The sequence below is a fragment of the Falco cherrug genome, chromosome 3 (assembly GCF_023634085.1).
Source record: "Falco cherrug isolate bFalChe1 chromosome 3, bFalChe1.pri, whole genome shotgun sequence".
NCBI classification, from domain to species: domain Eukaryota; kingdom Metazoa; phylum Chordata; class Aves; order Falconiformes; family Falconidae; genus Falco; species Falco cherrug.
This window is the reverse complement of record NC_073699.1, coordinates 27,046,425-27,058,873: the sequence shown is the minus strand read 5'-3', so window position 1 is coordinate 27,058,873 and position 12,449 is coordinate 27,046,425. Positions and strand designations below refer to the sequence as shown.

The window sequence follows — 12,449 nt, the reverse complement described above, 5'->3', positions numbered from 1 at the left end:
CATATATGGAAGAAAATAATCCTAAATTGGGTCCTTTCATTCTTGTTTTGTATCCACCAAGGTGGCCTAATATCTTAAAAGCCATGGGATGTTTTGTAGCTGTACTAGTGAGTCATGACTTGGGGCTTCTTTTACAGTGCAGCTATCATAAGTCTTTGAGTAATCACAGACTTTAAAAGTATGCTACATCTACAAGATAAGAGAAACAGCCCACAGCACTAACAGCATTATCTTTTACCAAAATTGATTAGCCCATACTATGTGTCTCAAATATTTTGTATAAACTTACTGAGCAAGCTGGAAATAAGCGTGTTCCTGAAGAACAACCTGAAAAAACCCCACCCTTGCTCTATGGCAAGGAAAAGGGAAGTAAATATCACTAAATGGAATGTCTCAAGCAATTTTATTTTTTTTTTACCTAACTTGCAAAAACTAAAAGCAGAGCATCACTCCCTTTGCTTATGTTTCTTAGTGATGCTTCTGTTTTGCTACTTGCTGTCCTTTTGAATCAAACTGTTGACGAGTCTAGGGGGAGAGACAGCAAAATACACAACTGCTTTGTGACTTTGCCATAGAAATGATGAAATATAACACATAATTTATCCCAGGGCTGTGAGTGAATTCTATATATTAAAATTTACTCTCATGTGCAGGAACGTTATGTTCAGTACTGAGGTGGTCTGTTGCAACTGTTGATGACTAGAAACACCTGTATTTGGCACAGTATTTTCTGGTTCCTTTGGGCTGGAGCACAGCAGGTTTTTTCATCCTTTCTTCCTTTTCTCCCCTCTCATTGGGTTCTCTGTGGACAAGCACCTGTGAAGAGTCAGTACAGGCTGAGTCTTTGCACTTCTTACTGTGAGTGGTGATGCAGCAGTAAAATATCAGATCCTCTTCCTTCTCCTTATGTCATCTTTGAAGTTGCCCAGCAGTTGTGCAGGGGATGGTAGCTGCAGAGAGCACTTCTGGCTTACATCTGAACTTCTTGTGAGGCTGAGGAGGGAAATCTTGCCTCACCAACACATTTTTCAAATTCTTTTAATTAAGAGTCACAGGGTGAGGTTCTCTCTTTTTTTTTTTTTTTTTTTTTTTTTTTTTTCCCCCAGCAAGCTCCCTTGAGGTCACACATTGCTCACAGCCACAGGTATGGCACCGCTTAAACCAGCCTCCTTGCGGGAAGCTGGCAGCGAGCGGGGGACAGCCCTGTTCTTGGCAGCAGGAGGCTGTGCCCATCTGTTGCGGCAGTTTCGATACCACCAAATAGGAAATTTCAGGGGAGAAAACTGTTGTAAATGAATGCAGAAAAGTTGCAGACTCCTTACTCCAGGGTCAAGGGAATCAAGAGGAGGATTTTTAATAGTGACATTTGTAATCTTTCCTCTCCAAACCCTTGTACCAGCCCCTGGCGTTCCTGCTTAGGGCAGACAAAAGAACATATACAGGGGTTTCACAGAAGATGCAGGCTTTGGTAGGAAAAAATGAAAATAAAAAAGCAGATGCTTGTAGGCCCTGATGCGCAATGTTGGTTTTTTGTTTGTTTTGTGTGTGTGTGTGTGTGGGTTTTTTTAACTTACAGCTCTCTTAGTGTTTATTTTTCCCCCTAAACAAAGATTTTCAGTGAAAAAAAATATTTGCCAAGGATCAAATTGTAATGTGCTGCACCTTGTACAAGTGTAGCCAAAATGTCTGGTATTTGCCAAAACTTAAAAGCAGATTATTCTTCCCAACTATAACATTCACCCACAGCATTAAAATGGCTATGGGTCAAGGTGACTAGAGGGAAGTGTGTCTTTTTTGGAGAGCTATGATCAGGGGAAACAGGAAGGTTATGCAGCAAAATGTTTTGTAAACCTGTCTGCAACCTACTGCTCTGTCGTGGTGTTCCCAGCGGAGGGGAAAATACAGCAGCTTCAGTACAAGTCAGCATGATGTTACCACATCTGTAGTACATTTCAATGTATTCATACATACTGAAATGTCTTGCCCAAACTACAACTTGGAACTGTAACAAAGGAGAATAAAAGAGAGAATCCATGCTAATTTATTTATCAGCTTTCAGGAAAAAAACAGTTTTGGAAAATAATTGCTTGCTTTTATGTTTGCCTCAAACCTGAACTACTTACCAGGTATAAGATTAATGTTATTAATTTTATTTAAAACATAAAGTGTAATGATGTGTACCTTACAACTTAGGTAGGTTTTTGGATATCACTGGATGATCTGCCCTAAGTTTGTCGTTCTTAATCCATTAAAAGACAGGCCTGCTTGTAAATCCACAGGTACAGATAAGGAGTCACTGTTTGACTGTGTCTGAACCCTTTTCAAATGAAAAATGTCAGTGGCAGAAAGGGAGGCTGAATTATTTTTTAAAAGGGTTTTCAAAGATTCTCATGATTCCTCTGGTATCAGTTAAATGTGACATGTCCATAGACATGGCTGTTTTTTAGTGTGTAAAAGCAAGCAAATGCTAGTTTTCATCTCTATGTAGAGACAAAATGCTGCACTATATGCCGAAGTGATCAACGTGTTACCTTGCAATACCAGAAAGATTTCTCTCTTCCATGATTTACATATAAGAGATTTTTTACAGTTAATACAATATGTAACAATGTGACGGGGGGGGGGGGGGGGGGGGGGGGCGCGGAAATGCCTTTTCTTTCTTTTTGGTTTTTGGGTGGTTTTTTTTTTCCTGTTTGGATGCATATGTAGCACATGCGTAAATTAGATATAATTAATCCATAAGCTTTCCTGCTCACATACTGCCTTTTAAAATGTCTTAGCACTGTCATGATGAGGACTCACCCGCATACACAGATGCTTTTGTAAACTGATACAACTCTATTTCCTAGATTTGTTCCAGTTTCCAGGAAGGATCTGATGTACAATTTTACGTAGAGTAGTTCTGTAATCTGCAACACTCAGAGGTGAAATTTAGATTTCTGTGCTTGAAAATAGAAGCTGGAGCCAAGTCTTCTTTTTGGAAAATGGTTGAGATTAACTCCTGCAGACACAGGAAAACTTCACAGCCTGGCTGTAACATAAATCCAGGCATCCATGAGAATGGTTAGCGCAGGGAAGTCTGTGAAGACTGCCAGTAAACCAGGAGTTACTCACTTCCTCCAGCCCAAGGTTCATTTCACAACTGCCAGTTCTAAATCTGGGACAAGTGGACTTCTTGCACAGTTGGACTTTGTTTGTGAAAAAGCATGGTCCTGATTTGGGGTAGAGTTGTTGAGAAGGGATGTGCTGATGCAAAAGGCAGGAATTATTGTTGTATCTGGTTGGTATGGAAAGGGAGGAGGGGCCTTTAGCAAGCAGGGAAAACAGGTCAGGAGAAATCATGGCTACAGTGAAGTCAAGTTGACCTCTGCCACTTGAGAACAACAGATTTTCTTCCTACCTTCAGGAAGGCCAAAGCTTGGAAGCGCCACAGTGTGTAACAATTCAGTTAAACATCTAACAAGAAAAGCAGAGATCAGCCCCTCCTCCTTGCTCCATTTTATCTCTCCTAAAGTTTAAAACCAGAATTTATTTGAATTGTTTTAGACAATAATGTTAGAAATTTTGTATATAAACATAACTGTTGCTGGTTTTGATTGAAACATTTATTCATAGAAAAATAAGCTTATTGAAGAGACTGCTTTCAAAGAAGAGTTGTGCAGAATTTTTTTTTAGTCCTGAAATGAAGTGTAAACAATGTTGGGGAAAAAGATGGTGACTGAATTTTATTTGTTCTTCCCCAGTAATGATCAATTGTGTATTATTCTTACTCTTTTCACTGGCAAAAAAGAGAAAAGTTAAAGTGAGCTAAAGTAGCAATTTCACTTTTAAGTGTTAATTCTGTACTACTTACTTTCAAAAACAGAATCAGCTTTTAAATAAAAAGACAAGTTAGTACTTACTAAATAAAAATCACTATACCACCTCCCCATTGCTTTTACGTATTTTGTGTTAAAACCTAAAGCTAACAATTTAAATTGTTTTGAGTCTAATTCTGAAATGTTACTGCTAGTGAAACCTCATTTGGTTCAAATTTTTTTTAAAACAAATTATAGTAAATGGTTTTAGTTGTTTCTTCAAAGTTAGTAGAGTTGTGGATTTATATTGCTACATGGTATGTCTCTACAATTTTTAATAACTGAATGTTTCAGAATGTGGTCTTGCAACAGCAAAATGCATCAAGACGGTTAATGCAGCAGGTGTGGCTGCTATTGCACTCTCTCCTTCCAGCTGTCGTCTCCCCCCTCCTCAGCATTTCTTAAGAACTTTCACGAAACGGCTATTCTGAATAAAAATGCCTTCAAACTCTAATGCGTGTGAAAAGACAGAAGAAAGGAATGGGACTTTCTAAACCAAATTTGAATATAATTATAAGGGAAAAAGGTTTGTTTTTCTTTTGCAGGATGACAAGATCAGTTGTTTTTCAGACAAGCATAATTAATTCTCATTATATGGCTCCTCAGAACACTGTGCATGTAAAGCCAACACAAAGGCAGAGGTGGTTGTTGTCAAGGCACAAGTGAAAGTACTGTCAACACCGCTTGTTTTCTTTGTTTGCAGGAGAGTTGGAGGTGGTCCAGAAAGACGGGGAGCGCAAGATTCAGAGTCGGCAGCAGCTTCCGGTTGGAACAACGTGGGGGCCTTTTGCTGGGAAGATGGATCTGAATAACAACACCTTGGTATGTAGATGCTCCGCGAGGATTCGCTTCACTATATTGTGTGTCGTTCTTTAGGGAATAGCCTGAATTACTACTCAGCCCAAGTATTTGAAAACAGGCATTGTTAGCTTTCACAGACAGTGTTATTTGGCTCTTTTCCAATTCATCTGTGGCAACCATCCACATAAAGTTATTTGGAGCATAGGTTAATAGTATTTAACTTATTATTTTACAGAAGGGAAATGTCACTTCCTTGTTTGCTGAACCAAGCTGTTGCATTTCAGTAGCAATAACTGATTTTTTAGTGACTTTTAAAATTTTTCATAGCATTAATTGCTGAATACTTGATTTGTATTAATGGATGTAAAGAGCTACATTATTTTAGGATAAACAATGAATTTTCCTTAATGGTAATGTTACTGAACATAGCAAGATATTCCATCAGATTAGAATTCTTTTCAAAGCTATCAAAAGGCACCTGTCATGTAATATATTCTCAGTTAGTCTTCTTTTTTATTCTTGTTGCAGAAATTATGTGGACCATATTACTTAAGAGTAATGCTTTGCTGGTCTCAGTTCAGTGCACTGAAAATCATGTCATTCCTAGGTCTTCATTTCATTTTTGCTTGTATTGGTTTTAATTCTGAGCTTCAATATAGTTCAAATTAATTTTCTGAAAATATCTGGAAAAGTGACCCTGTACTGGAAAAAAGCAATACCTCTAGAAGGGTTTAGAGAATCTTGGAGCATGCATTGCCTTGTGGGATTCTATTGAAGAACCATTATCTTCAGTGGGATCACTGTTTGCTATTACAAACTTAGCATGAAAGTATTGGCGTAAAGACCTGTGGAGCTATTTCACAGAAGTGTATTATATACTTTTGGGGTACATACATCTGTGCTGTAAATGGAGAAGCTGAGCTTCCCAGTGTTGGGGGTATTGTCCTGACCTTGGAGGTCCTGAGGGAGAGGAGGAGTGCTGAGTTGCTGAAGTACCATCTGGGACAGTGCAAGAGAGGGGTTATGTAGACATGGCAGAAAAGGGGGTAAATGGATAGTCTTCAACTCTTGCCTGGAGAACCTATGCCTACATATTGGACTTCTCTTTCTAAGGGCCTGCTGGATAGTATGCATGTTACTTTCTGCAAATACGCACATTAAAATTGTGGTGAAGCATTATTTTATTATGAGTACATAGTAGCCATTTAAGATCTTGGTATTTTGTAGACTCCTTAGCATAATTTATTAATTATAAGGTGCTAACAAGATGTTACAGGAAGTGGCATGGAAACTTTGTCTAAGTTCCCTAGAGTTCAGCGTTCCCAACCCAGATCAGATTTCCGATTCAGGCAACTAAATAAAGGATGGATTTTCAAAAGTACTGGACACTCAAGGCATCTTATTGTTAGAAAGGAGAAAGTGTAAAATTTGAATACCTCTCTCCATTTTCTCCATCCATTTCATGTTTATTTTTTCATTTATTTTATTCATGGTCTATCAGCATTCGCAAAATGTTTTTCATAAAATGACATTGGTGACAACTACCTGTAATTCAAATAATTCTTTGATTCCATCATTACTACTTTCATCAACTTTCATGCCACAGAAATCTTAGTCTTGGTGTAGCTCAGTCGGTCCACATAATACCTCAGGAAAAATGCTAGCTTTGTGTTGTCCCTATTGCTCTGTCCACTTGTACCACTTCCTCAGGTATATAAGACTTGAAGATAATGTTTGAATATGGGAGATGATGTTGACTGACCCTTCACTACAAAAGTTATCGTTATCAGATATTCTTAGGATGCATATGCAACACCAGCAGTTGATCATAGTGTTCATTTTTGTTTTCTGAAGGAGACAGAGCAACAACAATCCTAGCAGGAGCTTGCTTCTTCTGTGGTAGCATAGGCATATATTAAGGTTTGTTGTTACTTTGCAAATTTGAGCAAATACTACTTCTGCTGTAACAACATTTAGCTAAGGTATTTTGGTTTTAATGAACTCCTAATTAAGCGGCGAGCAGAGCTGACTTTTTAGTTTGGTGATTGCAATGGGATGGAGCAGCTTTCTCAACCTAGTTCAGAGAGATGTGGGATGAAACTCCTGAGAACATTTTCCTCACTAAACTAGAAATATACTTGTTTGTTTCTTGTCAAATTAAAAACCATGAAGTTTATTTTTGCTAACACTTGGAAGTTGTTACTTTTGGTTTGCCTGCTAATACAAATACATTTGGAAATCTGAAAAAGTTCCTGTCAACAGAATTGTAGTCCTCAGTAATATTGTTTTGTCCCCTGAGCACCTCCATCCTTTGAGACAGTCAAAACTGAACTGGATATGATCTTGAGCAATCTGAGTTAACTTTGAAATTGTATCTGACTTTGAAGTTTGCCCTGCTCCGAGCAGGATGAGCTCCAGAGGTCTCCTCCAACCTGAATTATTCTGTGATTCTAAGTATTGTTTCTTTTCCCCAAATATCAGATGCTTCCTTTAATCCTACATTTGTTACTTTAAAATGCTTTGTGGAGAAATGTAAACCTTCTGATAGAATTTTAATTTACTGTTTAAGTAACGCAAACCCAGTGCCAGCTTCTACATTTTTTTTTTAATCTTTTTTTTTTTCCCCCCTTGAAATGTTTCTGGTTTATTTATGATTTTTCTGCTTGCTTGACATATTTGATTACTTTTCTTACTAGCATATGAGCTCTTGATTGTTCATAACAGCAGTTGTGTTTGTTTACTTAAGTTATTTATATCTGTTTTGGAAAGTTCATTGGGTAAAGCCTCACCTCCCTAGAATACCATCAGACTTTCACATCAGTAGCTGGCAGTGTGTTTAGAGTTAATTTCTGAATGAGAACTTCAAACATGGCACTGTTAGAAACATTTAATAATTTTTGGAAAAGAGCTTTAATGTGAATTAATATAGAGAAGAAAGGAAAGAAAAATCAGTGAACCTCAGGTGAATAAATATCACAATTTTTGCAGCTGGTCTCTTTATTAGAAAATACATTTGTGGCTGACCACAAGTATTTTACCTGACTATACTGTTTAGTGTTGGCAACGTGACACTGCCTCACAGGATTCATTACCTAGCTATAACAGTTACAGCTTACTCACTACTCTTGTACTCTGCACTTTATACAGCCTGTACATGTAATATCCTGTTGAAGTGCTTCTTATTTCAAGCAATGCTGTGTTGCTGAATACAGTCTCCCTGCTGTTAGCTCAGGAGACGGACCAAGTTAATTAATGCAGCACGATAATTAATTGAGTCACTGTGCCAGATGTCAAATACTTTTTAGATCTTTCAAGTTTCTGTCTTGAAGTATCTTAACAATATACATCTCAGAGTAGTGGAAGGTTGGGTACTTTGAGCAAAAATGATTTAAGTGGTATTCGCAATTGCAATAGGACTAGCAGCTGTTGACTTCATCAGCGGTGCCACTGCACTGTTGGGAAATATGGTAGAGCAAGGTCTGTATCAGGACTGCAGAATAGTCAGACTCTAATGGTAGATTTGAAATCGTGCAATGACTCGTAAATTTCTTAATTTTTCTTACCTAGGAGTTTGCCGGTACTCATGAATTACAGGCTGGTCAAAACCCCTTATGAAATAATGTACCCCAGTGCATTACTGTTACTGTTGAAACAATCTGCTTGCAACCACCAGAAATCTTAAGAATGTTGTTTTTAACAACAAAGAGTGAGTCTCAGATCTTAAAACTTGTCTAGGCATTTAATTCCCATTTTATTCGGAACTTAAGAACATCTTATCTCATTATTAAATATTTATAGATATCTAGTTAGATACTTTTATTATATTTAGATTGATAGATTTCCTATTTAGATAACTCTAATGATCTCTTCCTGTAGTTCTGCCAAACTGGCAAAATTCTTCTCTCAGGTAAATGCATAGTTTACATCTGTCTACACAAGTGGGCATAGAGGTTATTGCCTTCCATTTCCTCCCACTTCTTCCATTTTCCATCAGCTGCTTCATTATAGTTGATAGTCTCAAGAAGCTGAAATGCACAGGACAATCTTTTCAAGCCTAGAAAGTGTACTAAGAGCTTGTTCTCTTGTTTTACCGTAAAAAAGAGATCACCTACACGTTTCCAGACTCTGATTGAGATTTAATATAATCTTGCCATTTTAACAAAAAGACACATCAAGAGTTTTGTACAATACTGCTTTCTATCTACAGTTGGTGAGAACTCAGTTCTACAAGGAAGGTGATATAATTTAATCACTAGTTTTACCAGAAAGGCTCCAACTTGCAGAAAATTCAGTAGTTCGTGGGTACCTACAGGTAGACAGGAATATATTTCTAATGCGTGAAACTCCTAGCTTGAGATTCCTGTCTTTTAACATCTGCACAAATGTCAAGTCTAATGTGAACAAGCAGGTGAGAAGAGCAGAAGACCCCTCTAGGCTGGGCATAAAACCCACTGCTGTGTGCAGAGCAGCTCTAAATTCAAGGCACTAGCAGCCTGTTTAAGGAAAAGCCGTTTGCTTGTTTTTTCCCAGCTGTAAATACTTCCCTTGTTTGAGGGGACAACTTGGTGGGAATGAGGCCCTTGGAAACAAAAGCAGCACAGGGCTGCATAGCCCATAACGGACATCGAGCGGTGGCTTGTGCCATGGCTCTGGTAGTTGTGTGGAGGCATTCTAAAAGGCCTTTTCCCTTGGCTGCCACCATCTAGTTTTTGGTGTTAATCTGTGCCCATGGCAGGGTTTTGTGAAGCAAAACAATGAGCAGCTGGATCCTGCTCCCCGTTCTCGTCATCTTGTCGCAAGGAGGAGCACGTGGGGCAGGCCTGTACCAGCCTGATAAGGAAAAGAGGATTCAACGTGGCGGCGAAGGGAATCCGCAGGAGGGGAGTGTGCAGGGTTGGGCCAGGCGAGCAGTGGAATACAGCAGGGAGCCTTTCATGGCATCTGGGAAGTTCACCGCCAAAGCGACACTTCTGGAAGATATCCTCATGAAACCATTTGACCGGGTAGCGTGTTAGGGGCTGAGGAGCCAAGGTTCAAAATGCAGTTAAGTTACTCACTTGCTAATCTGTGCCTGGTCACTTCAGGTCAAAAAACTCATATCTGCTGTAGCCAGCAACTTTTAATCTTTAGAGTTGCAGTGCAAGGGTTTTCTTGACAGATGGGTTGGAGGTGCTGTATGGCCACCGAGAGCCGCTAGTCTGTCTGTAGGCAGGATGTAGCCAGACTGCAGTCTCTGGTTCTCTTGTTGAAACACAGAAAGGGTTAAGGCAGTTTTTATCCTGAGATATTTACCTGCAAATGGGGATTTTGGCTTTTATTAGCACAGAGCCATTTTTTTTATTTAATGACCAAAAACAGTGTATTGAGGAGTAACGAACCTTGATTCTCATCTCTGTTACACTGGGTTTATACCTTTAAGTACCTCAAGTGACTACAAAAGCATTTCTTTCTCATTTCTACTGCTGTTACTGTCGGGCTCTTCAAGTTTAAAACTAGTTTAAAGGCACTGCCTTCTCTCCCTAACATGAGCAGACATTAAGGTAAAGCACTTCTGGACAGCACATTGTGTTGCCCTTTCAGTGGTGTGCTGTTGTGCTGTGCAAGTGTCAGGGTTGGCCACTTCGTGTAAATTGAAACATTAAAAAAACCTGAGATATGCTGAGATGATGTGGACATCCACTTGGCCATCCACAGTGGTCTTTGAGAGCACATCACTTCATATTGCCTCACCTTTTATAAAGTGCTCTCCCATTCATATAGACATGTAGTGGTGGGGAATGGAATGACAGAAGAACCTTTTTTGAAATTTTTGTGCACAATTGTAGTTTAGACACTTTTTTTATTTTCAAAAACATTAGTTATTTCTGCTCCTTCATTTACATTTACACAGAAGAGTTAATTTAAAACATGTTACTAGTATGATAGCAAGATGTGGCAATGACCTGAATAAACACCCTGTTTTGAAAAAAGCTGAAGGTATTTTTTTCCAGTTTGTGGAAGAAGTTTCCAGAACGCAAATAGGTGATTTAGCAATGTGGTCCATGAAAAGAAAGAACACATTGATCATACATCTCTTTCTAAATGCTGTTAGTACACTGTTATTAGTACTGTATGCCTTCACCATAGGCATTTTTAAGATACTAAAAGTGTAAACGACATACAAATATGGTTTGTTTAAAAACAGAACAAAACACAGGAAGTCAAGACTGAAATTACACTGTTCCTTTTTGTTTCTTTATTTCTAAAATTATGCTTTCCAGAATGTAGTATTATGTCAATAGGGGATTTTCACATAAAATCACTTTTCCTTGGCTGCAGCCCTTTTTAAAAACTACACATACCCATGGTTCATTTTGACACCTGTTTATCAAAACAGCAGAACTTCAACATTTCTTTAAAAATGCCACTGGTCACTTTGAAAGGTTTTTTAAAAATAATTCAGTTACTTGGTGCTTGCTATAAGCATCTATGTTAAGCAGACTTTATCCTAATGCTACTGTAATTAATAATTAAGTAGTAGATATTACCAATCATTCTCATTAAACTAATCCAGTTCCCTTGGAGAAAACTCAGTAAACAATCTTCAGTCCTGTTTCAGCAAGCTTCATTTTGGGGAGGGGGGGGAGTGTCTCAAAGTGGGAATGTACCCTGAGGCACATTGCCATGGAGCTGTTGAGAGCAGAACAGGGGATGGCTGGGCAGAACAGATGAGGCAAGGTCAGGAGCCCAGGACAGAAAAAGTGCAAGAAAATTTGGTTCGGGGCCTCCCAGACAGCAGAAGCGGAGGGAGTCACTATCTCCAAGTGCCAAGCTATTCCATTTTACAGTGTGGGGAACAGCAGAGAGAAGACAACATGTAGAGGAGCATGTATTGAGTTGTTCAGCTGTTTAGAGAGAACCACTGCAATAAACTGTGCAGTAGCAACATACTCTTGTGCTATGGTCATCTATTCTAATAATCTCTGTACCATAGGCTTTAAGGCTCATATGTTATTTTGCTTTCGTAGATTTTGCTAAATTTATAACACAACTTTTAGAATGGGATATAGTCTAACTTAAAAACTTCAGATGAAAGAAATATGTGATTTAGTTCCATTTAAGGTCACTGCACTGAAATACCTAACAGGCATGGGTTCAACACCCATGTTTAAGATGAGGAATTTAACATTAATGTTGTCCTCTGAGGAAATTTTTTTAAATTCATGCTTTTTATAATGATACTACTTCTTATTTATGGAACATATATATTATTATAAACTAAGCAGATATAAAATGTCAGATTTAAATATTCAGCAGTTTTTTAAATAACTTTCTTCTCACTGAAGGTTAACACCATTTTTTTACTCTGAAATCAAATTCAGTTTCTAAAATGTTGACACATTTTTTTCAGTAGTTTCACATTCATAGAACAAGTATGGGAAATTCTAGCTCCATCTTAGGGAAACATAAGCTATGAAGGTACTTGTGTCTACAAAGACATTTGCATTGTTAATCGAAGTATTTGGTATTTACAGTGGGCACTGAACTGAAAGACCTGTTGGCTTGTGTTCTGTCTTTGACCACTAGAAAATAAAATGTCCTGGATGCTCTTCGGTGTCTTTGGGGCAATCACACATAAAGCTATACCTGCCCAAGGGTAGTTAGCCTTGGTGTACATTGATAGTGGAGTAAAGCACCGTGATGCTGTTGCCTGTGGGAACTGTGGTATGTTGTCCAGATGTACTGTCTGGACATACAAATGACATATTATGAAAACATCAATAAATGCTTTCCATAAGACTTGTGGAGGCA

The 12,449-nt window shown here is 38.4% G+C and overlaps 1 protein-coding gene across 3 annotated transcripts in view; it reads left to right on the top strand.

Moving 5' to 3' along the window:
* The window catches only part of ZFPM2 (zinc finger protein, FOG family member 2), a 321,611-nt gene that overhangs the window by 152,823 nt on the left and 156,339 nt on the right, over positions 1-12,449 (top strand). For all 3 annotated transcript variants that reach the window (XM_027800191.2, XM_027800247.2, XM_027800144.2), the window contains one exon: positions 4,561-4,679. In XM_027800191.2, coding sequence (XP_027655992.1) covers positions 4,561-4,679 — 119 coding nt within the window. The remainder of the gene's footprint in view (positions 1-4,560; positions 4,680-12,449) is intronic.